This window comes from Typopeltis vanoorti, chromosome 16, assembly GCF_054136105.1.
Source record: "Typopeltis vanoorti isolate ZY-2024b chromosome 16, IOZ_Tvanoo_1.0, whole genome shotgun sequence".
NCBI lineage: Eukaryota > Metazoa > Arthropoda > Arachnida > Uropygi > Thelyphonidae > Typopeltis > Typopeltis vanoorti.
The window spans coordinates 53,143,201-53,170,089 of record NC_143564.1 but is presented as its reverse complement, the minus strand read 5'-3'; the positions used below and the strand labels follow the sequence as shown (position 1 = coordinate 53,170,089).

The window sequence follows — 26,889 nt, the reverse complement described above, 5'->3', positions numbered from 1 at the left end:
GTAATTATTCCAGACATCTAGAATATCTTCAGGTTATTTGTGTCAATTTTATTATATCTGATTCCTTATTAGTACCCTCTTGTCCATTTCTAAGTTTTTTCAGTAGCCTCCAAGGCACTTTGCTGCCTTCGTGCTTAGCTGTCAGTTAAGTGAAACTAGCTGCATTTACAAATAGATTAGCTATCCTATATTTTTCTCTTTATTACCTGAGAACAGCTGCTGGCTTACTTATTTTCCAGTGTAACATCTTGGGTTCATCCTTGCATATAACTTCATCACATGCATCTATAGTTACTCACTGTTTTCTTCAAAGTCTGCTTCTGAATTCCAGTGTTTGGTTCTTGTTTTTAAACTCTCTCTCTCCCTAAAAATTGTATATATTTAATTCTACAGTTCTACACTGAAAACTCCTCAACTTTGGTTCTTTCTAGAACTTTCTTACATATTTTTGTTTTCAGTATAGTTATTCATTTTCTCCTGTTCGAAACTAAATGGTCACTTCCTCCTTCAAATCCCTTGTATTGTAAACCAGCTTGAATATATTAGTGTTAATAATGGTCAATGAGAATTTTCTAATTTCTTTTCTCCTTTTAAATTTGTGTACATCAGTATGGCAGAACACGATATTAGTAATAAGCGTTGCATATCCTGAAGAGAAATCCAACAGGTACCTATCATTATTATTAGCATTGCTCTTTGTTTCCAGATTTTTCCCAAACTGTTTATATATGTCATTCATTTTATTCATTTTCCTACTCTGCTCTATATCCCCAACAAGAACTAACTTTTGCTTTGTAATATCTGTCTTATTTGAAATGTTCCTGTATGTCTTCCTTAGTAGAACATTCTTTAGGACCATGAAAACATGGAAAAAAATCCTTTTTCAATTCTCCATTTTGATGTTGAAAGTTTATTTTTCACTTGGTTAGAGTATAATAAATTTAGTTTAATCCTTTATCCAAGTGTGAGCAAACAAAGTTTGCACCTGAAAGTATCTTCAGGACTGGTTTGCTCACACTTTATAAAGGATTAAACTAAATTTATTATTATCTCCATTTTGATGTTTGCTCATATCACTCTACTTAAAATTGCCTGCTCCTCTTCCCCATCAAGAAGTATGTGTTTCTGTTTAGTGATTGCTCTTGTAACACTGGCACATAACTTCTGTCAATCACTGTAGTAACATTTTTTAACAAACCTGGGAGGTTACCAGACATGCCGAATTTTCTGCTAAGAAGAAATAAATGTAGTGTTACAAGCAGATGATTATGACAAACTGAGAAGTCAGCTTTTAGCAGTCATGGCATAGGAATTTGGACGGGAAAGATGTTGCTGGTGCATGTTGGTTCAAGGGGTGTTTGAAGAAAGGAGTATGAGAGTATATCTAGTCTGAAGGATAAATCAGGTAGTTATACTCTTGGATGAATAGCTTCATGAAGAAGGAGTAGCACACAAAAGGTTGGAGGAATTATGAAAAAAAAAAAATGATCATACTCATGAGCAGTATGAAGCACAGGCAAGTAGAGTGACCTGTGTGATAAGGAAGGTCAAAGCTAGTTATACTCTTATAGCTATCTTTGGCCCTCAAAAGCTAGCTGTTGAGGCCAAAAGAAGTTTTGTAAGTAAAAGGAGGAATGACTATGGAAGGATGACTAAAAAAGTACTGACGATGGAGAGGCAACAGAACTAAACCAAATAGTTAATTACTGATTGAGCATTTTGCAGGGGTGTACCATCTAGATAGTGACATCGCAATACAAGATGTAATATTGATTGTTAGGAGAATAGAAGTTGAAGAAATGAAGAAACTTAATATATTGCAGAATCTCAAAACAAACAACAATGGGATTGGATGGCAAATGGGCTCATGTATCATGAGAATGTGCAAGGGAATTATCAGCTGCTCAGATCAAGCTGTTTAAGCCTCAGAATCGGTAAGTGCAAATAAAGTGGAAAGAGAATAAAATAGTCCCTTTGCATAAACGAAGCTTCAGGACAAAGGTAGCAAATTATAGGGTAATCAGCATCTCAGGAGTGATAGTTAAGGTATTGGAGAAATTGGTGAAAGACAGTTCAGGGCCGAGTGGGTAGGAATACGATACCTGTAGGGGACAACATTGTTTGTGAAGAGTAAGTCTTGCCTTAGTAATTTGCGTGCTTTTGTGACAATAGAATTCGATAGGGGAAATTGCAGTGATATTGCTAGTGATTTTTTGCCCTTTCAGTCATCTGGAATTCGACTATGTTGATCATGCCTTAAATATGCAATGTGGTCACTATAAAACATTTATACCTTCGTATTTGAGCATATCTGAATATCATCTACTCCAGCCTGTGTTCTACACTATAGGTTTTCGATGGATATTTTTCCCATTAACCCCTTAACGCACCAATTAAAAATCAGAAAGCGGTCTTTTTTCTGTTAATTTTTTGGGTGAGGGTGATTTGCTGGATCAAATTCATCATTATTTGAAAAATAATGATGAATTTGTGCAAACGAAATGGCCGATACACGCTGTTGGCAACGTTTCTCGGCTGAAAGGAAATAGGCACAAGATTGTCTAGCGGTCTATATTCAGTTGTATTTATATGTGAAACCAAAATTCAAAATCAATTTTGGTGCAATAAACAAAAGACGTGTCAGAGACGTCTTTGTATGTAAGGAGTTAATATGTACTCCTGACTACATTCCTTTTGAATATTTTCTACATATTGTGTGGATTCTTGTATCATCAGTGTTTTGTGAGAATGTGCAAGGGAACTGGCAATGCCTTTGATGAAGCTGTTTAGGGCTCAGCTTTGGTAGAGTTCTAAGGGAGTGGAAAGAGGGCAAAATTATTCCTTTGCATAAGGAAGGTTCTAAGACTACAGTAGCAAATTATAGACCAATTAGTATCTCAGGCATGGTGGTAAAAGTACTAGAAAAATTGGTAAAAAAAGAGAATTCAAGAATGGATAGATAAAAATAAGATAGTGTATGATGGTCTAGTTGCTGACTGGAGGAACTTTTTCTAAGCTTATCTTCAACCAGTTCCCGAGATAGTCGATCTCTGGCCCGGCCAAGCGGATTTTTTTTCTTCTGGAAACTCAAGAAAATCAACCATACAACCCACATTATTTCAGACAGTAATGTATCCTGTTAGGATTAGGTACCAAGAGATGCAGCAATTGTTTGCCGGTCTCTTCAAAGGTGGATGCTTATAATTAGTGATTAGTCATGGGCCAGCTATCTCTTATTGGCTACTGGTGGAGATTGAACTGCCCACTCAGTCTCCAAAAGCTAGATAGGATTAAAAGGCTACTCCCTATAAGTGAATAACAGGCGTTACCTGGTTTTATTTTATGAGGATCAACATGGCTTTGTGAAGGGTCGGTCATTCCTTAGTAATTTACTAACTTTTTATAACAGAGTAACAGCTGAGGTGGATAAAGGAAATGGCTATACAATGTTATTGCTGGATTTTGCAAAGGCATTTGCAAAATCCAGATGGAACACTTACAGAAATTAGAACAAATGGGGATGGATATGACACTGGTTTTGTGGATAAGAGGGTGGCTGCTGGACAGATATCACAAAGTGGTACATCGAGTGGCAGTATTGAGGCGAAAACAGGTGACTAGTGGTGTGCCATGAGGGTCAGTGTCGGGACCATTGCTGTTTAATTTGTATATAAATGATATAGGAAATATTCAGTTTTTTGCTGATGATGCGAAATTAGGCAGAGTAATAGTTAATCAAGGCGATGTGGAGAGCTTGCAGAACGATATAAATAGGCTGTCAGCATGGGTAAAAGTTGATGGGTGTCAGTTTAATGTCGAGAAATGTAAGTAATCCATTTTGAGATAAATAGATTACAAGCTGTGTTTCACATTAATGGCACTGTACTCCAGAAAATAGATGAAGCTAGAAATTTAGGGGTGATGATTGTAGACAGAGAGTTATAGTTTAGAGGATATATTCGTATATTGCTAAGATAGCCCATAAGATTACTTGGCTAGTGAAGAACACATTAACAAGTAGAGATAAGGAAGTTGTAATTCCTCTTTAAAAGGCCTTGATATCCACATTTGGATTACTGTGCTCAAGTATGGTCCCCTGGATTTCTTTGGGACGAGGAAGCGGTGGAGCGGATTCAGAGGGAAGTGATGAAGATGGTGAGTGGCCTGTGGAATGTTCCCTATGAGGATAGATTGAAGGTGTGTGGATTGCAGAAGTTGGTTGATAGGAGAAAAAGAGGGGTTATGAATTAAGTTACTTAAAGGGTTTTATAAGACATGGAGGGGAAATGTTTCAGCACATGACTAGAGGGACCAGAACAAGGGAGTCATTCCTGGAAGTTGATTAAAGGTGGGTCAGTAGAGGTGTGAGGACTAGATTTTTCGCTTGGAGAGTGGAATGGGTTGCCAGAGTCAGTTGTGAGTGCTTTTTTTTCCTGTTAATGGGTTCAAGGACAGGTCTGATAGATTTGGTCTCCTGTGATGAGTCTGGACTCAAGGGAGGTGCGCGTATAATATAATAATAATAATCATTCAAAGTAAGTACTTCAGAAATCTAGAAATTATTATTATTATTGGAAACCTCCTGGGACTCCAAAGACTCATCGAGGAAGGTCAGCTACTCCACAACTTGCTGTCTCCACCACTCAATCCACGAAACGGCAACTACACCAACGCCATCTACCGCCACCACTAGTATTTTCACAGACAATCACAAACATCCATGCCCACACCAGGATTTGAACCTGCAGCCTTTCGGCTGGAGATCGAATATGCTAACCTCTCGGCCAACCAAGCTGGACAATTTCTTTATTCTATTTTGTCTTTGTGTCATCTTCATGCTTGATTCCTTTTGCATTGCTATTTCCTGTTTCTAAGATCTTTCGTAACATGTATGATATTTATCGTTTACTTCACTTTCAGCCTTTCCGTAATTTGTGTTTAACTTGTTCTGCACATCCCTTGGCTTTCGTATATTTTTCTCTGTATTCTCTCAGACACATGCTGACTTCCATGCGACTTCTTTTCTAGGGCTGCTTATATCACTTTTTGAATCGGCCACCGTCTTCTGAGGTTTCTATATACAGACAACATTCGCATAGCCGAATGAATCACTGTTTTATTTATTCAAGAAAATTATTGAAAATGTTTTCCAAGGGAAAAACCCTTTCCTTTTTTCTTGAATAATATTTGTATATTTCAGTCTACCAGTTATCTAACGTTGCTTGTTTTGACTCTTTAAAACATTTGCTTATATTCCATTGAACTAAACTCCTCAGAACTAAACATTGATCATTTCATATTTAAATTCTCTGTATAATTTTGTGTCTTAAATTAGAATGAAGATACTGTATATCTGTCAATAGTAACATAGTCAGTGATATTTTTCTTATATTTTTGTTGCTTTGCACACTTTTGTGTTGGAACATTGAACTAGTAAAGACTTATCATGTCCTCAACAGAACTCTAGCAGCTATTTACCATTATTATTAACTTTGCACTTTTCTCCAAATTTTTCCCATTACACCTTAAGTCTAGTATTCAATTCCTCCTTGCTCAAGGCCTGTTGAAATTGCATTTGCATCCATGGTGCTAGACCACTCGAAAAAAAAAAAAAAAACTGCTAAGTTCGATTCTAGTCGACTACTAGAGGAACGTTTCTTAAACCTTTATACGACCGCATCCCGAATTAGTAAATTTCTCGCAGGGGCAAGCCATTTTTATTTTATTATTCCATAAATTTGAGCATTTCATCCCATAAACAAAAAAATCGACCGTAGCCAAACTATTCCATAAATATTGTATGGAAGAATTAGTAACTACGAGATGGTGACAGTTGTCTGCCGTACACTACTTCTCCAATACCAGTTAACATCGCTAATCACTCTTGGCCAGCTATTTTGTGATTGGTGAAATTTTATACCTTTCTTTTATTAATATTTCGTACTTTGATTGTGCCCATCTATAATTCTTCCCATGTTGAATTTGTGTTTCTTCCAGTAACTGCCTTTTCCCTGATGATAAGAGTTGGCCTTGTTTAATCAGAATACTCCCACACCATTAGGTCGTCTAATCATGTTGTACCATTATATTCTTTTGGAAAAAGCCAGTACAGATTATATTTTGTTCCATAAATCCCAAACTGGCACACCAAAATGGTGTATTCAGTATCCATGCAGATATTTTCTATCTTCTTCACCAGAAGATTGAGGATTAAACATGTCAAAATTACCATAGATGCGTATTAAAATTGTAATACCATTGATATTACATTGAAATATATGATGGATACGAAGTGTATGAGGAGTGATGTATTTTATCTATATTGACTTCAATGAGGTTAAACATGAGATTATCAGCTCAGATTGTTTCTTCATATTACTTAGTCTCTATGGAAGTCTGTTCCCAGTTATCCAACTTTGACTCCTAAACATCCCCTAATAACTTATATTATATTGTACTATTTTCGTTTGAACTCGCCAGTAAATTAAATAGACATGTATGGACACATTAGCAATATAAGAGACATAATATATGATAAAATATAATTTGAACACAGATCAGGATGAACTTGAAACAGGTTTCGTTATCAAGAAAAACATTGTGTCATCTGTGAATGATCTTGAAGTTTTAATGAAAGAATGAGCTAATAATACAAGCAAAATGATTCAAGATAACTTTTATTAATGAACATGATGCAGTAGAAGAAGTGAAAACGTTGAGATCTATGAAAAACGGACGTTTTTCATAAATTAACTATAGAACTCACTATTTCAGCAATAATAGGAACATTACATTGAAGACCATGAGATGGCAGTAGTTTGCTGTACTCTGATCCCCCTTTCTCTCTCTCTCTCCCCCTACTGAGAAGCCTACATTGTATTGAGAGTTTGAGTACACTAAGGATGAAGACTGTGCCATCTTCAAAAAATGTTAGGATTAAAGGTGCTCTGCCTACTTACTCCCTTTTGGGGGAATAAAAGACGTTAGAGAATTTCTAGTAGCATGTTTCTGAGGAAGAATATACAATCTTCTGATGGCCATACATTTTACTAAACTATAGAAGACGAAGAAGGTATATGATTAAGATGTTTCACCTGTTGAGAGCTCTTTACTAAAGGATATGGGCAGGGCTGGATTAACCATTAAGCAAAATAAGCACGTGCTTAGGGCATCATGGAAAGGGGAGCACCACAGAATTTCTGCTTTAGTTAGATGACGAATTTAATTTAAATTAAATCTTAATTAGTTTTTCATTGTTTTTATCTTTTCTTACTGTTACCTACTTTGTTTCAATAAATAATGACGTGTAGAAGGCCTAATAAAACTCTAACAACGTGCATGACGGTTCGTTTACACCGTATTATCGTTCACGACGCTTTCTGGCACTACCATTGCTTCAAATGAGGTAATTTTTTTTATAATTAACGTAACCATTTTATTTTTTATTTTCTTGTCTGTTTTAGGTCTTGTTTTAATAAATTATGTCTTATAAAAGGCTACAGAAGCAAATATAAAACAAATCACGTGGTTGTCTCAGAAACGCGCTTCCGGTAAAAGGCCTAGCTGTCACAGAAGTGCGACTCCGGTAAAATAAGAGTTAAATAAAGCACGAAAGCACAAGATTCAGCTGTAACCCGAAAATTAAATTGTTCGTATGATTTTGCCTGTGATATGTGTAACTGTGTTGATTGCCACCTAATATTCAACAAAATAATCTTTTTATTTCTGTATTTAACAGATCCCAAGAACCAAGATGAAACGTGTTCAGTTAAGTGGTGCACAAAAGCGAAAACTATCAAAAAAGAAACAGGAGGAGACTTTCGAATTAGATTCCAAGACAGCAAAGCTGGCTGATTTCTTCACACAAGTTCCACAACATTATATACCAATTCCTGATCAGAGCTAATCTCCGTTAGCAGAAGTGGACACAAATACCACTTTGATCACTTCAAAATCAAAATATGATGATGTTGGAATTATCAAGGTGTCAAAAGCAGGTTCATCTAGCGCATGTCTCACTACTGACCTCACTTTGTCTGTAAATTCTCTTGATATCTCTACTGCAAATGTTGATGCAAGTTGCTTTACAAAACATTCTGAGGTTGAAATAATTGCTGAAAATGAAAGTTTAGTGGGCCATGGTGATGAAATGTTTCAGTTTGCAAAAGATGAAGTAAATATAGCAAAAGATCCAGGGTTGTGGCTTGATTTCTCTGCTGATGATGTGGCTTATTGGACTGCTTGTGGACCCAGTGACCGTCAACACCACAATGGGCCATTTGACAAGTCTTACCGGACATTTCAGTAGTGGCAAACCAGTAAGATACTGTTCGCAGAAACGTTTTGTTGGGACAAAAGCCAATGGTGAGGAATTCAAGAGAGAGTGGTTATTGTATTCACCATCAATGGGATCAGTATTGTTTTGTTTGTAAACTGTTTGCTCCTAAAAATTTCTCACATTTTGTTACAAGAGAAGGGTTCAGTGACTGGCGAAATACTATTGTAATTGATTAACATGAAAAAAGCACTACTCACTGAGACTCTATGCTAACATACTTAATTCGCAGACAAGGTGTAAGGTTAGGTTAGGTTAGGTTAGGTCAATGAATTATCAGTGGGATGGGTGCACAAGTTGTGGCTGCAATGGATGCACAAGTTGTGGGTTCCTTCAGACAGAGGATGGTTATGCGTCATTTACGATTTCTCTGTTACTCAAACATCAACAGCGGTGTTACTACAGTTGGTGAGGCTTGGTTTCCTGAAGAATTTTCCAAAAACCTGTCCATAGCTACTTTCTTCTACATTCTTCTCTTTTTTTAAATATTGTTATTATTATTATTATACGGGCACCACTAACTCTGGCAACTCATTCCACGCCCAAACAAAAAATCTAGTCCTTTCACCCCTACTAACCACACCTTTATTCAACTTCAAGGGAAACTTCAACTTCCCTTGTTCTAGTCCCTCTAGCCAAGTGCTGAAACATTTCCCTTACATCAGTCCTATTAAACCTTTAAGCAATTAAATGTATCTATCATATCCCCTCTTTTTCTCCTATCAACTAACTCTGAAATTCACACACCCTCAATCTATCTTCATAAGGAGCATTTCACAGGTCACTCCTTATCTTGGTCACTCGCCTCGAAATCCTCTCCACCGCTTCCTCGTCCACAGGGGATCAGATGACCACTAATCCAGATGTGAGAGTATCAATGCCTTATAAAGAAGAATAACAACTTACTTATTTCTACATGTTAATGTGTTAACTTTATCAATTAAACTCTAGCTTCATCAATTTCCTCGAGTAGAGTGCCATCAATGTGATACATGGCTTGTAATCTATTTTTCCCAAAATGGTGACTTTACATTTCTCCACATTAACTTTTGCCCATGCTGACAGCCTATTTAAATCGTCTTGCAGGCTTTCCAAATCGCCTTGATTAATTATTAGTCTACCTAATTTCGCATCTTCAGCAAACAACTGAATATTTCCTTTCAGGGTAATTCTTATATCATTTACGAACAAATTAAACAGCAATGGTCCCAGCACTGAACCTTGCGGCATACCACTAGTCACCTGTTTTCGCCTCGATTCTTCCCCCTCCATATATCACTTTTTGATATCTGTCCAGCAGCCATCCTCTTATCCACTAAACCAGTGTCATATCCCATTTGTTCTAATTTGCATAACCGAGGTCCATGTGATATTCTGTCAAATGCCTTTGCAAAATCATAGTGTAGCCATTTCCTTAATCTAACTCAGTTGTTACTCTATTATAAAAAGTTAGTGGATTACTAAGGCATGACCGACCATGACCACAAAGCCATGTTGACTTTGTGGTCATATTTTTATCATATCATACTTTTATCTATCCATTCTTGAATTATCTTTTTGACCAATTTTTTCTGTACTTTCACCACCACACATAAGATACTGATTGTTCTATAATTTGCTACTGCAGTCTTAGAACCTGCCTTATGCAAGGGAATTATTTTGCCCTCTTTCCACTTCCTTGGAACTCTGCTTTGAATTCCGATAATATTCTTATAATTAATGCCAATTCTATTACTAAGGTACATAAAGCTGTCTCTTCTTTCAAAACAACATTTTTCAGTTGCCACTTCCTTTTAGTCATGTTGTTTTCACTTGACTGCAAACACTTATTATTATTATTACGTGACACCTCCAGGGAGTCCAAAGACTCATCGAGGGAGGGCATGTAGTCTACTACCACTCAATCTACCAACTACGCCAGCGCCATCTATCTCCATAGTATCTCGATGGAGTCAGAAGATTCATCGTGGGAGATCCATTTATTCATACACTAGCCATACATTAGTACTAAAACATATATTCTGAACTTTAGGTTTAGAAATTTCTGCAGTTATCAACATCATCATCACGGGCCTTTAGGATTTAAGCGAATCGGTCTTGTTGTTTCTTAATGGTTTATAATGAACTTGTTTGGGTAGTCGTTCAGTTTGCATCCTGTTAACATCTAGTTGTGTTTATATTTCTTTATTATTGATTCTTGCTTATTATTCTTTGCTTATATATTTTTTATTATCCAAATTTTGTTTCCATGTAGCAGTATTGGTAAAGCTAGAGTATTATAAACGTTGAATCGAGTTTGACTTTATACTAGGTTAGATTTAAGCACATCATTTATTACACGTGTTATTTTTAGGAATGTTGTGTAAATTTCATATTTATGTCCTTTTCATCTTCATATGGAATCCTGCATTCTAAATATAAAAAACAATTAACTTGTTTTGAATTTTGTTATTTATTACTATTTTATTTCTTTTTGTATCTTTAACTTCAAAAGCCAAAAAAAAAAACCTTTTTTTTTTAATTTTAATTTTAATTTTTATTTTTTTTAACTTCAAAAGCCGTTGGTTTTCTATTTTTCTGTTGAAATAATCATTCCAGAATCTTCGGCTATTTATTTTAGAATAACATTCTGAATCTTATCTTCAGAATATTCTGAAAAATTCTCTATTTAAAATTCTTCTTCTTGCATATATTTCAGGTTCTGAAATAACTTCTTGTAAATGTTGAATATCAGAACATCACAGCCCTTTATGAATACTTATTGTATCCGATAGATATGTTGGATCTTTATACAGCTTGCGTTCCTTCGCATTATGAGCATTATTAATTTAAGAAGTTTAGATTAAATTTCAAAATCCATTATAAAATTACTAGCTCTCTTTTTATAGGTTGCTTTAAAATTTACAAACATATATTGTTTTCCTACGTTGAGTTCTTGATATTTTTCCAAATTCCGTTGTAGTGCAAATATCTCTATACATTCTACAGTGGATTAATCAAGATGATTGATATAGCACATTGATAAGCCAAATACATTTTCCCATGTATTTTGACATCTTATTAAATAGCGTCTTGGAGAATATTCATATGGCGTGTTAAATAAAGTTATACCTCTAAAACTTTACATCATCTTGTAAGCTTTGTTATGCATTGGACAAATAATGCATTCTTTTCATACTTAGTGGACCTCTGCTGTCTTCCAAACTATTTTAATGCCATTAAGCAAGCTATGAACTTTTATTTTTCAATTTTTTTTCCTGTGGAAAAGATGAAGGATTTTTATGACAGATTGCAGTTACTTGATCTAAGAGATGAGAGAGAGGTTTCAGTGTGCATGTCGGTTTTACAGGAAATCGCATGGTTGGGTTGAAAAAGTTGGACAGTCATTTGATTCCTTCATAACATCTTAAACACCTATGTTAATATTTCATTTTCATTTCAGGCTGAGCACGTTCGCTATGCTACATAAGGAGATAAATTTAATGAACGAATACAATGGACAATACTCCACGTACACGGAATTTTTGCTTTTAGTTTTTTAAAGCTAATATACATTAATTTTAAATAGATCATGCAGAGTTTTAAAACCAGTGAAAGTGGGTTAAAATAGTTTTCTACTTCCCATCCAAAAATATCATTACTTTTATCAGAAAAGAGAGTTCAGCACCTGGATGCTTATCAACATTCAATACTGTATTGGTCTACATAAGACATTAAACCAATGGTTCTTAACCTTTTCAAAGTCACGAAACACTTTTGATTATAAGAAACATTTGGGGAACACCAAAAGCATTAGGATCATAAAACTAACAATAAAAATATACATGGACTCGTCTTTTATAAAAATTGAACCTATTTTAATGCGATACTTGAACTTGCCGGCTTTTGCAGATTTCAGAAATATCAGGTCTAATAGGTGATATAGCTCTTCTCATCTCTTTGTGAATATTAGTAAGTCTTTAACGCTTTTTATTTTTTTATATGGGTTAATATTGAGAAACCGAGTTCACACAATTATGATGTTGAAAACTGTAATAAAATTTTCAGTGTCCTTGTGGATAGCTGAGTATTCGGCTTGACAAAAATACAAAATTCCTCAAGAGTTATTTCAGAGTACGATCCATTGACAAGGTAACAAATTGTTCTTCTTCTTGTAACGAAAATTCACAACTCGATGTATTAACTGTGCTAAATGGATTTCGTATCCAGTCAAAATTGTATGTATTTAAGGAAGGAAAGTAACTTGAAATATTTTCTTCCAATATTATTAATTGTTCTGTTATAACGGAAATAATTCCATCGAAATTTTTATTCAGAGTAGCCAATTACACTCAGAACTGTGTCATGTGACATCTTTCACCGGCGGAACGCTTGTAACCAGTTCGCGGAACACCAGTGTTCCTGGAAACACCGGTTAAGAACCACTGCATTAGACCATATACCATACTCTACTGACAAGATACTGTACTGTACTATTCCTGTTGTATATTTTATTGATAACACCTAATAAATTGAATTATTATCTACATTAAAGTGACGTTTACGTGACCATTTAAGTAAAATTCATTTATTTAGTTTCAATTTATTGAATTTTTTGAATAACAGCGGACTAATAATAGTGAACAAATTATGATTTTAACATTAATGGTCTCACAAAAACCCAATCAAGCATACAGCAATGCATCATTGATTAAGATACTCATGTGCTGTCAAACCCTTCGTTGTCTTCTTTAGTATCACTCACACTATACTAGTTTAAGATCACGCCATTTTCTTTATCCACTTTAGCTAGAAATAATTACACTCAGGGCTGAATCAACACCTTCTTGGGCCCCCGGCGGGAAGAGAAATGTGAGACCCCCTATCACATTTCCTAATGTTCAGTAATAATAATAATAATAATAATAATAATAATAATAATAATAATAATAATAATAATATATTAAATAATTTTGAAGTTCCAAGTAATTCCATTGGCGGATGTGAAGGCGATATTCAAAATGAAAATAACACAACAGTCCACTCCTTTCCACCCACATGCTTCCCCATAGCAAAAATAACATTATAAAGTGACTTTTCTACATTTTGATGTGACAAAATCATGTATTAGGTCATCAAAGTTAATATTTTGTAAAATCTCATGTTCATAGATCACTAAACTTTGGTGGTTTAATCGTGACTGTGCCATGCTGTTTCTTAATTCATTTTTAGTAATTTCATTTTAGAAAATGAACGTTGACCGCAGGCATTAGTATCATTGTAAAAAAATCCTCTAGAGATTTCCATATTAGGAAATACTGAAAATATATGTTCATTTTGCATATAAGAGTAAATTTTGTAAATGGTAACACAGTCTTCTTCTTCATTTGTGGTTTAGGTCTTATCACCTACGTTTGCTTTCTTCGCTGATGCTATATCCATCATCATGTGTGATCTAAATTGGAGACATTTCATGAATAGTTCTGTAGAAGTAAGGTCTTCGCTATAGAAGTTGGCTAGATCATCTAAAGTATGAAGAGTTTCTAAGAAGCTAAATTTATGAAATATTTCTTCATACTGTTTTTCTCGCGTATCCAAACTAGTTACCAAGGGATCTGTGATCGGTGTCCACTCTAAATTTCCTGCTGCCCTTAATTTGCACGTCTGAATTGTCTGTGTTTCTACCACCATCTACAACTGTTAAAGTGCTGCTGCGTTGTTTTATTCGTTTATACGAATCCTGGTAATTCTTATCCCGTGACTTTTCTTTCGCTTGGGATTCATAGTCTTCTAAGTTTCATTTCTCAGTTACAAATGCTTTTAAGGACTTAAACAATTTCATAGCAGTAGATAAGTTCGTGCTTTATTTCTGGAGGACTTGGCTCACACTGTAAAATCCTTTCAGTATGTCATTCCAAAAAATAAATCTGTTTCTAGTTTGTCTAGTTTGTCTCTTAAACCCTGAGCTGTAAGCGTGTTTCTGGTGATTCCTGACTCCCTCCTAAATTATCCAAACTCGATCTGATTTCTTCATAACCTTCGTGTAGAGCACTTACTGCATCTACATGTGCAGACCACCGAGTTCTTGACAATTGCTTTACCACTTTAAGCCGAGATCCCAAATCCGAAACCATTATTTCCCAACGATAAGGCGAAGATGAAAAGAAATTGTAAAGATTTTGAACAAAATCAAAATAAATGGTGGCATTTAAGGTACTATTTACTGCATGGACACCTACAAGGTTCAAGGAATGTCCTGCGCATGGTATATTCAATGCATATTTATTTCGTTCCTTAATTTTAGCCTGTAATTCTGAATAATGCCCTGACATATTTGCTGCATTATCATAGGATTGACCTCTACAGTTCATTAGTGGTATATTATTTTGATCCAAAAAACGTCGTGACTACGTCAGCAAGAATATCTGCTTTATGCCCATGAATGGGAATAAACTGCAAAAATCTCTCTTTAGGAATACCTCCAGAAACATATCTTATTATAAATATCAGTTGGTCTACGTGTGTGATATCAGGTGTTGAATCCACCGATATGGAATAATACTTAACTATCTGTACTTCAGCGACAATAGTTTCCAACAGTTTAACTCCCCTAATTTGTATGAATTCTTCACAAATAGTAGCTGATAGATATGATCGGATCCCCTTTCCTGCATTACCATACTTTATATGTTCACATAAAAATGGATCAAACTGACTGATCGGTTCCAAAATGCCTAAATAATTTCCATTCCTAAGCGAGCCTATGGTTTGGTTGTCTCCTCTTAGTGGCAGGCCTCTAGACACTAAAAATTTTATAACTGCAATTATTCTTTATTCTTTTCAGTACTTCTATCCGGTACTGACGCTCACTGTCGAACTGTATTACCAATTGTGTGTTTATACGCCCATGCACTTTTAAACGACTGCAGTATGTCATCATGCATTTTCTGTGTTCCTCCCCATTTTGATGATGTGAAATGGCCTTTTATTCCGTGTTTCCAGTCATTGAATCCGCTCATTATAAATGGGGAATCAGAAGTTGAAAACAATTTGCAAACAAAACAATATACTTTTCCTTTTGTGGGAGAATAAATAAGAATCTCGAAGTTGAGTTTCTCCGTTCGACAACCATCCCGAAAACATTGCCAGTGTTAAATACCTAGTTTCTTTATCTGAGTTGTTACTTCTTACCATATATCCTCGGGCTGACTGACTAAAGCTGCACTGATTATTTTGGCATTCGGATGGACCTTTTTTAACTCACTACTCCTGTAAGATATGATTTGCCATTGGCCATTGACCGGGATCTGAACTCTTATAAATGTCATTATTTGTACTTACGTTTGCAGTAGCACCAGCGGAGGTTGTTTCTTCCTGTACACTATTTCTGCACAAGGACTTTGCTTGAAACAGAATTTGCTGGCGATTCCATATTTTCTCTTTCCCTACGTGCTTCATTCTCCCCAACAACTTCACTTTCACTGCTCTTAAAAAATGTTGTTAGTTTTGGAAGTTTTCGAATATCCTTTGCCTGTTCTTTCATTTTCTTTCGTTTAGCACAACCACTTTCGTAACGTTTCATACTGAGTGGAAGCGTGTTCTCCTAATATCCCTAGGACTCGCCTATAACTTTTAACTATTTTCAAACTAGACCAAGACAATAACACAATATACTTATCCAGTGGCGCACTGAGGATTTAATCTTGGAGGGGACCGAGCGCTCAGGATTTAACTTTAGAGGGGGGGGGGCTAGTTCAGTAGACGATTTAAGAATACACACTACGCATAGCATACGACCTATGACCGAACATCTGCAGTGATCGCTAATTCATAAGTAGTATAGAAATAGAAGACACGACACAACATAAATAAATTAAAAAAAATTAATTTTAATTAGGAAAAGATTTTTGGAAAATTTTCTAGTGTTTTTTCCTTTTCTTTGGGGGGTGCCCGGGCCCTTCCCCCCTCTCCTCTGGGTGCGCCACTGTACTTATCTACTAGTTTAAACTTGTCAAGCAGAAAGCTGAACCTGACCTGCGATGTATATATTACGGTTAGTACTCAACAATCGCCTGCACGCTGCACGAGAAGATCCCTTCATTGTTGCGGCATTCCAGCTATGAAAGTTGTTCGAGATTTATAAAAGTTTCTATTCATTTATGTATTTATATTTTGCAGTGCTCGAAATAGAAATTTAGAAGTGCCGGTATGCTTTCCAAGGTTCGAATTGCGTTATATCGGTTTGGCGCACAAAACTTTTGCACATAAGTATTATCAACAATGCGTTGGTCAGAAACTCGTGACTATCGACGTAGGATGCACCAAATCAAGTTAATGTTAATTCCATAAAAGTGAGTAACTCATAGCTTAGCACCCAAATAAAACGAAGTTTCATAGCAGTTTTTGTTTAACCGGGTTTCTTAACCGGAGTTTGAAAACGACAATCGACAAAACTAAATTAAGCTTTGCAACGTAATTCTAAGTTCTTTCCTGATGGCATCTTCATGAAATACTTTGCATCAGTTATATTAGGGTTATGTAATATTTTGTTTAAAATGAAATTTTTGTTTGATTTCTCTGTTTTTTTTAAAAAAATAAGAGAATGGGGCCCCTAAAGAGCGTGGCCCCATGCGCCGAGTTCACCATTACCTAAAAACGGCCCTGATTACACTTTATTTATTCATTCATATTTCAGCATGTTATCTTCTCCATTTTGAAATCATGAGATCATGTAAAGGATAAACGTTGTTAAATATATATATTTTAAATAATGCAAATATTTACATTAATTCTCAGTATTAGGAAGTACAGTCAGTATTTGGAAATTCGAATTATTTTATTTTTATTGATGGAATTTTGTTTTGTGAATGTAAACAGCATCTGAGTAACAAATTTTACAAAACAAATATCTCTGTTGGTTCTAACTGGTGTTGGTTTAGAACATGTCGACGAAGGTCAACCTTTCGTTGAAATGGTCGCCCACACAATTCGCATGCAAAAGGTTTGAATCCCGTGTGCTTTCTGCTATGAGTGATGAGGTTGGAAGATTGATTGAATGCTTTTCCACATTCTATGCAAATATAAGGTTTTTCTCCTGCAAAAGATTAAATCACACAAAGAATGAACGAATGCCTTTGTAATAATTAAACAAGTTTCTATAGGGAAAAAAAAAATTTGTTCGACACTTTATTCGCAAATTTCTCAGCCCATCAGTATTTTTAAACATTATAATGTGTGAAATTAAACACAGCAATGTCAATCATTTGGTTTTAGAATGAATATTTATAAACGTTTCCATTAACTATTAAATGGTTATTTATTGTAATGATTTGGCAGAAATGTACGCACATGTGCAAATCCTAGTATGATTTTCCATGACATGGAAGGTCATATACAAATCTTTGGATATTCATGACAGTGAAAATTGTTTTCACTTAAAAAAAGTTCCAGACTTGACGCGAACCTAAGTCTAACTTCGAGCGATCAAACGCAGAGGACGCAGGCGTCACTTCCACTGAGCTACGCAGGCCTTCATACGATAAATATATTTAATTAGAGGCTATGGACATAGCCTTGGGTCACTTTGCAAAGAATTTTCTATTCCCATTTTACAAACCGCAGCTATGAAGATTTCTTCTTATAATCATATTTCTAGTGGGAAAGGCATTTAGGTAACTTTGATCACTTCTGTTCATTCGAAGGATATCGCGGAATGTCCTTCCCACGTAGTTGTGACCTCGATAAACCTTATAATTATGCAGTTACTGCTTCGGGGACATGCATTATTATCCGTATTTAAGTCCTTTGGTCAAATATCATATGCAATAGTCGTTTTACACAGATTTCATTTCCCTGCATGTTAGCGAAGCATCATGACAAGAAAGGTATTTCAGTTCGCTGTTACTAATTCAGTAGATTATAAAGAACTTTTCAACAAACCAAAACATTAGAACAAAATAATTTCAAACATAAAGGTTTGTGGTAAGTAAAATTCCCACATTTATTTCTAATTTCTAAACATTAAGAAGTTAACAACAAACACCATTGCCTTTTTTTGAGATCCTTCGTTATATAAAATGAACTTCTGACCGGTATTTGCTGTTATCAACGTGTACAGACCTCATTCAGAATGGAATATCTCATATTTATATTCAGGGTATCACATGTGGCCTACTTCTAAACCGTTTGCCTACTTCTAAATAGGCAAACGGTTCTTTCCCTAGAGACGAATGCATAATGAAAATGATAGCACAAATAGAACTTATGGAAATTGGTATTATCGTGCAGAAGACCGCATCATTCAAAATTCAGAAAAGCCGAAAACAATGCAAAGATACCACCTCAGCAAACAAAAAGCACAGGAAAAAACAGAAATCTAACACCAATAGACCAAAGGGAGCTGAGGGGGGGGGGGCAGTACGGAAATATTAGCAGTTGACGATAGGCGTTCAAATAAACTATAATGGTCTAAGTTGTCCACAACGCAAAGAGGTTCTGCGAAAAAGCAGCTGAGCATAAGCCATACATCAACTATGACAATCAATAGCGCAGAGCATTACAACTGGTCCGTAGAGGCAACTCTGGAAGTATGTGATGTGGATCTAATCACACTACACTGTTTTCTGATCGAATTGTACAGTATGGGTAAGATGTCTATGGAACGCTTTATACCTGAGTCCATCATCCCAAATGTGAATCTTGATGGCGAATATGCAACAATCTGGATCAGTTTTTCTTTGTATAAACTTCGGTTTTTAATTGGAGTGTCTGGAAGGATGAATTGCTGTTCGGTTCACAGAATGGATCGTATACGCACTCTCCAACCAACTGGGTGTGGATTCGAGTCCCGTCTTAGGCATGGATGTTTGTGAATGTCTTTAGGTAGTAGGTGAATTTTATCACTCGCTATGAGACCACCATCTTGCTTACTGAAGGCTTGAAGTAGCTTAAAAAAGTTCCGTTTTTTTTTTTTTTCTGGATAATCAAACCCATAACCCATCTTGCGGTAGTAATATACTACAGGTTCATTCTTCAGTAGACGGGATTTACATTAAAAATATCTTATGTACTTATGTACATTCCACGTATAACTTATTTTGATTAGCTTTGGTACAACAAATGGTCCGAATGAAACATAAATTAAACCAGTTCGACTAATTTTAATTTGGAATTGTATTAAATTTCATCGATTCATCGCAGTAAAGCTATTTCTTTATATAATTTGATACCTTTTACTCCTGATGACGCTGAATTTCAATAAAAGCAGTCCAGGCATAGACAGAATATCTCGTTTAGAATCTAACAGGTGTGAAACGCACCAAAATGAATCAGTTTCAAAAACTCTCATTCAGACTTTTGCTAACTGGTTGATCTGTTATAAATATACCAATATTCGACAGCTGCTCTTTGAAGGCCATAAATTTGATGCTGACATAATGATATTTCTTGAAAGTAAGACATAAAAATCATCAACAGAAAATTTAACCACAAAATTCGTATATTTGATCATAACTGTGTGTTTTTGTGTTTTGCTTTATTAAGTTTTAGTAATAGTAACTAATTATGTAAATAAAATAATATTAAGACTAAAGCAGATAATGCCAAAAAATTTGGGCTATTCACTGATTTAATATATAAGAATGCTATTACGAAATGCGATTGCCTAAGATCATCTCCTTATTTAGCTTTTAACCCGTATGTATGGATAAAAATTTTCATTTAAAATAAACCTCCACTTCATTATTTTGCATGATTATTTTGTAGTATGAAAATTAAGTTCTGTACTTCATTTCAATTATACCAAACTGTATAGGGTTTATAATAATAAATCCTCTAACATATTTTAGTCCCAAAGGTAGGTTGGACAAACTCTTTATCCCTAACTTCTAAAAATCGATAGTCATTAATAATCAGGGGCGGCTCGTGCATAAGTACTACGGAACTGCAGCACCCCCAATTTTTCTCGATATATGAATATAATTATTAATTTATTTATATTTGCTTGTAATATTTAATTTTATCATCAACAATCCTATACAATTCTCTTATTTTCTATAAAAAATCATAAAAATCCATCTTGTAGACTTAGGAATGCGAAGGACGCTAGCAGCACTGTGTTTGCCACAGTGTCATATTGCTACGCGCGCAAGCATATGCACGTCATAGTGAGATGCGAACTATTAGCGTAATGCGGTACTGTCCGTCGCGCAGTTCCACTGTTGTTTATATGCGGTTTGCGCCAGTAGTAGGGTGTTCGTAGTGTTTATCGTGTTTACTCCGTCTCTTTAAATATTTGGACATTGCAATTAAATCCTTTAATTGTAATGTCCAAAAATTGTAAATCCATTCCGTTAATTACAAATAAAGGAATGGATTTTATTTTTAAGTAATTTTGAATTATGCCAAACTGTATAATTTTATCGATAATAACAATATTTTTTCATGTTTAATTTTTTTTTAAATTTTTACCATAATTTTGATATTTTATCCAAACACGTATACACTATACTTACAGTGTGTATGCATATTTCGAAAGTTGCAGCACCCCCACGATTTCAAGCCACGAGCCGCCACTGTTAATAATAATAGAATTCAGCTAGTTTCTACGCTTAGTCATCCCCAGTAGTTGAGATCGAGTTTTTTCCATGTAGTTGAGAAAAAAACCGATCGTAGAACTCAGAGTATTTCAAACAATATTACGAGTGTTAGGGTTAGGATAATGAAATAGCGGTATTATGTGCCCTGTTCTCGCCCGATGTGTGTGTGTGTGTGTGTATATATATATATATATATATATATATATATATATATATATATATATATATATATATATATATATTAAAGCAAAAAGTACGTATTACTTAGAATCCGGCATTATTACGTCATCGGTCGACAGGAGATTCGCTAAAATAAAGATACCAGTCATTTTGAACGCCATCTTCATGTGCCTCTCTAAACAAAGATATCATCGATTGTTTATGATAGATATTTTAATATTAGGAATTCATTTTATGCCTTGGCAGGAAAATTACAAAATTATCCATAAATAGGAACTATTTAAGGCTATTTTTGTTGGCATTTTGTTTTCCCCTGCATTGTTAATGAGCAAAATTATTGCGCATACTTAGGAAATAGCCTAAGATGGAGAATGATCCAATCTTAAGCGTGATTCATAGTTGATTCGATAGAAGACTAGTTGTCAAATAGGTATAAACGAAATGTAAATGTTCAGGTTGGAGAGGGATATTCTAGATAAAAGATAAGTTGTTCAAAGATAAACTGCTCTCGTAGGCCATAGAAGAGCCCAGTTTAGTTGAACATTGATTTTGTTCAGCCATAGAAGCTTATCAGCAATCTAAGAAGTCATTCATATGTATTATTTGTTTTACCTATCTTTCATAAAATTTTGTTTACTAATTGACATTTACGTTTTCAATGTTAATTCATTAATAATATTGTTCTATTCGACGAAACGACTTCGAGTAAAAAGCATTTGACGCTTTACAGTAAGAGTAAACAGATCTAAGATCGTAGGCCACCTCAGTGTTAGCTGCTATAGGAGAATATATTTTCATTAAATTATTTAGTTTGAAATTAATCTGATTAGCAATTATAGACAACACTTTTAGCATAAAATATTCTTAGCTATTAACATGATACACTCAGGAGCCAACCTACACAGTAAAGTATTGGGTCTCTTTTGGCTGAGATAACTGCTTCTCGTATTGGTAACAACTCTGGTAGACCACGAAAGGTGTCCTGAAATATTACCGACCAACTGGACAGAATAACGTTCCAGTTATCGAACAATGGTAAGGCAGTGGCGTTGACCAATGAATGCTGCGTCCCGCATGATCTCACATATGTGGAACGCAGCATGTAAAACACCTAATCATGTGGAATGTCCAATTCTCCTGATTTAAACTTTCAAATGAGGGAAACCCAAGGAATGCTCGTGTTCACATGCCCTATTTAAAGAGACTAGTCATTTATCGACCATTCATGTCTAAGGATACTTTTAACAAGAGTTTCATTATCTAGACCTAAGAATCCTAGGCTACCTCAGGATTCATCGGCATTGATACATACTCGGTTCATTCAGAGAATGTGTCTTAAGAAAAGTAGATTTAATCAGATTACTTCAACGAGACCGCTTTCATCTGAGTGAATGAATTTGAATACATTTACATCTTACCATGCTACTCTAAATTATCAGCTTCCTTGAAAGTTTATAGAGTGGCATGTGACGATTCGTATTGTGCTTTCTGCCAACACTGAAAATAGTGCTTAACTCTTTTCCAAATACGAGCTTCCTTTTTAAATGCAGAGTAAGGGAGATCATGATCTTTCATGAAACTTACTTGCACTTAAAATTAAAACAAAACTTATAAAGGTCCAAAGATTCGCTGTGGGAAAGTTAAATAAGTAATGACCAAGAGGGGTATCTAGATTTAATTAATTAGGATTTCAATCATAAAAGAACATCGCGATTATGTTTTCATTTTGTAAAAATACATTTTTATTCACTTCAATGAATAGCACGCTGAAATTCATGTCTATCAACTACTAATTACCGAATTAAGCTGTGTTTGTAGATGCGATGTAGTGATCTGAACAAACAGCAGTGTGAGGTGGAACTATATGGTTAGTTACACATTGATAACAAGAAGAGTGAGAGAACGATTTGAAATTAAAAAAATATATACATGTTAACCGGGGTGGACTCAAACGAACAAGTCTTGAAGAGTATAAAAACTTCAAATATTTGGGGAAATATATTTTTTAGTGATGGAAGTTTAGATCAGGAGATTTCGAAAAGGGTTTCACTTGGCCAAAGCTTTTTTAACAGTGTAAGCAATCTAATCTGATCTGATTTCTACTCTGGGACAAGTTCCAATGACGTGTAAGCTGTTGATTAACAGAAGTTACTTTTTTGCATTTCCTTGCCAAGGTTTTTTGGTCAATGTTTGCACAAACAAGGAAAGATACAAGAATAATAAATGCGCCCATTAGGAATGTTTTGGGACTTGAAAGTGTTAAAGAAATGTTTGTGAACTCTCAACTGAAGTGGTTTGGTGATATAATGAGAATGTATGTAGAAAGCGTACCAATAATGTATGCAAAATGAGGAGAAAAGACCGAGGAAGACTATAGAAAGATAGAGAGATTAGATAACAGAAGATTTAGCAAAAAGAAACTTGACCGGAACATGTTTATGAGGAAAATATGTGGAAGGATGGAAAGAAATGGAGTGCTTTTATTCGCCTGACCTGACAGGTTCTATCGGAGCAATTGGTGATAAAAATTGAAGCAGAAAAAAAAAAAAAAGAATATCCTTTGGGGGAGCAAAAGCGGTTATTATTGTTAGGCAGCTGTCTCTAATGAGACTATTAAGGAAAACATTTGCTAAAATAAGTATTGGGATCCCCTGTTTTAGAATGAAAACATACTGGTATGTATGTACTGTATAGACTTGTTTTCTCACACGGATTATACTGCTACATAAGGAGAAACAGATTCGCCTTCAGAGCGACTATATACGTCTGTGAACTGTCATAAACAGGTGGAGGCGAACTTGGGACTTCGAAAGAGATTTTATTCTTGAATGCTGTACGATATCCGAATACATTCGGATATCCCACAAATTAATGCAATATTTGATTTATATTTGATCACTGAAGTGTTGTCCGCGCGGTGAGCCTGGTGACTTTGAGCTTCGCAACCATGTGCCTGGGGAAGAAGTGTCCTGGGTTCGATTCCCGTCGCCGACGTGAGGAGCTTAAGGATCTTCCTCAGCCATAGCCAAGTTTGCCGGTCTTGGGCGTGGACAGCAGGGTTTTTCCCCCAGTTTATCTGGGGTTTTTCATCCCGCAAGCAGGCAAACCGGCCCCGTGAACACACGGATCTACAGCCATAAATATCTAACCCCCATGAGGGGGCTCAACTCGTCCCAATAGGGACGGGGGAGGAAACTCCGTATGAATTAAAGAAAGAAAACTGAAGTGTTGCTTGGGTATAACTGAAATTACTTAGACCATAATTTAGCAAAATGTTACTATAAAAGCATTCATAAAAAGCTTTGTCGTATTAAATTTTGATTATATACCAAAATTTAAGAATGGCGTCAAAAATGGACGCTGTGAATAACTTCAGAAAATGATTAAATAAGCTTAGTCTCACCTTGTGAAATAATAATATTAAAAAAAACTTTTACCATCTTTCATTGCAAAATTAAAATGGCTGAACTTACCTACACTATGAAAAGAACTTTCTCACCATTTAAAAAGTAGTGCTGAAACCATAATGGCGCACAAAAGTGAACAGAAGTAGAAGTTGGTATTGTCCATTTCGGATAATGCGCAGGAGTAGAAAAGAACGATAACAGAGATTTAATTTATGAAAATTATGTTTTTGACATATGACTGGAAAGGTATTAAACAGAAAGTTTTTGCTCTCTTGTTACTGCGTGGTCTCTGATTACGAACAGTTCGAAACAGCTGTCAGGTCAGTAAAAAAATCGCTAATAAAAGGCGAATACAAGACGTGTTAAAAAAAAAAGACTGAACGTTTGCTATAAAGACTTTATCCCTCATTTTACATTTTAAGCACTGTCCCTTTAAGGTAGTCCCATCTACTTGGGACACACCGTCCCGAACGTTTCTTCCATTATTGAAATGCTTCCTGGAACACACTTTCTGTGATGGCGCGCAGTTGCTTTATCACATTTTCCTGAATTTCCTCCTCTATGGTTTGGAAACGACGTCCTCTCAAAGTGGTTTTAAGTTTGGGAAACAGGGAAACGTCTGCTGGAGCTAAGTCCGGAAAATAGGGTCAAAGGGGAACCATGGATGTCTGATGTTTTGCCATATGACTGCGGATGAGGAGAGATGCGTGAGCTGGCATATTGTCGTGGTGCAACATCCAAGTTTGGTTTTCCCACAATTCAGGCCTCTTCCTGCACACAGCATCCCTCAAACGCGCTAAAACCTCCTGGTCCTTTGCTTACCATCTGACCACGTGGTACAAATTCATACTGGACAATGCCTTTCCATTAAAAAACACAACCAACATCACCTTCATCTTTTCCTTGAACCACTTATAAAACTTAATCCACTCATAATACTGCGTTCGGCTCATACAGTTCTCCCCGTATGCTTGGACACACACACACACACACACACACACACACACACACACACACACACACACACACACACACACACACACACACACACACACACACACACACACACACACACACACACACACACACACACACACACACACACACACATACACGTTGTTCTTCAAGCTCTCTCTTTCATTGTCACTTTATCACTAATCCGACGAACAGCTTGTGCACGTGCTCACTTCAGCGAATGTAACTCGACGACTAATGCTCATAGCAGAACGGGACAAATGGCAGTTTGTTGTCAAAACTTGTCACTAGGTGCACTCAGTAGCTCCAGCGCGCGCTATTTAAAACGTTCGGTCTTTTTTTGAACACGCCTCGTGTACAGACTTCTAGACAGAGCTCGTTGTCTTTTAAATAGTGCAATCCAAGGCAACTCCGAACAACAACCGAGGATTGTATTCTCAGAAAAATCTGCTCTGTATTTTTTCGAAACGGTCTGCGTTTCAGTACATTCCACTATGAAATTAGGATGAATTTATAATATCCCGTATTTCTATTAATTTTTCAATAATTCAAACAACGAATTTCGAGTATTATTAGTCCATGTACGACTTAGTTAAAATGAACCGTTCAAATGCTGACCTGTTTGACCAAGTGGTTAGCCCATCTGCTCTTCAACTAACAGGTTGCGGGGCTCGAATCCCGCCGTGGGCATGGATGTTTGTTATTGTCCTTAGGTGGGAGATGATTTTCATTGCCCGGTGTGAGAGGCTGTGATTAACGGAGTTTTGAAAAAATGTTTGGCCTCTAGAGCAGGGTTTCCAGACTGCAAAAAATACAAAAAAAAAAAAAAAAAAAAAAAACATATATAGAATCGATAAAAATGAAAAAAAAAAAAAATCCCATCCACGATAAAAATTGTATTATGGGTTGCATATAACTATTCGTGGGTGCGAACAACAACAACAACAAAAAGTCCAACAATATGTGAATTATATGCTTATGGGGTCCTTTAAGACTTCTTAGTCTAAAGAGTGATTTAAAGTTGATAGGATTTTAATTTCTTCTTTTAAATGGAATGCATTATTGGAGCGTTTTAGATGAACACTTAGCCTGCTATGCTCATTTCTGTGATTTAAGACTGCAGCAAGAACACCTAAATGGATATGCTGTCAAACTTCTGTACTAGTTTTCCTGTGGGGCTTAGAGAACGAAAATATTACAGGAAACAAGTTAAAACAAGAAAAGAGACTGAACTTCCAGAATTTTGTACATATAATACGATCTTTGTATGTTTTAAAATTAAAATATAAATCACTTGGAATCAAAAGAGTAATTTAAAATGGCTGCAGCACCAAAGAAAATCTCTAAACAATGTCATAGAATTATAGATGATTTCATCTATTGCATCTAAGAGAAGGATTTTGGCTGTATTCCGAGA

The 26,889-nt window shown here is 35.6% G+C and overlaps 1 protein-coding gene across 1 annotated transcript in view; it reads right to left on the bottom strand.

Moving 5' to 3' along the window:
- Positions 1 to 17,175: 17,175 nt before the first annotated feature.
- Positions 17,176 to 26,889, bottom strand: part of LOC150098020 (uncharacterized) — a 36,798-nt gene continuing 27,084 nt past the window's right edge. The window contains exon 3 of the mRNA XM_090406258.1: positions 17,176 to 17,408. Within this exon, the coding sequence (XP_090262384.1) occupies positions 17,209 to 17,408 (200 nt within the window). The 3' untranslated portion in view covers positions 17,176 to 17,208. The remainder of the gene's footprint in view (positions 17,409 to 26,889) is intronic.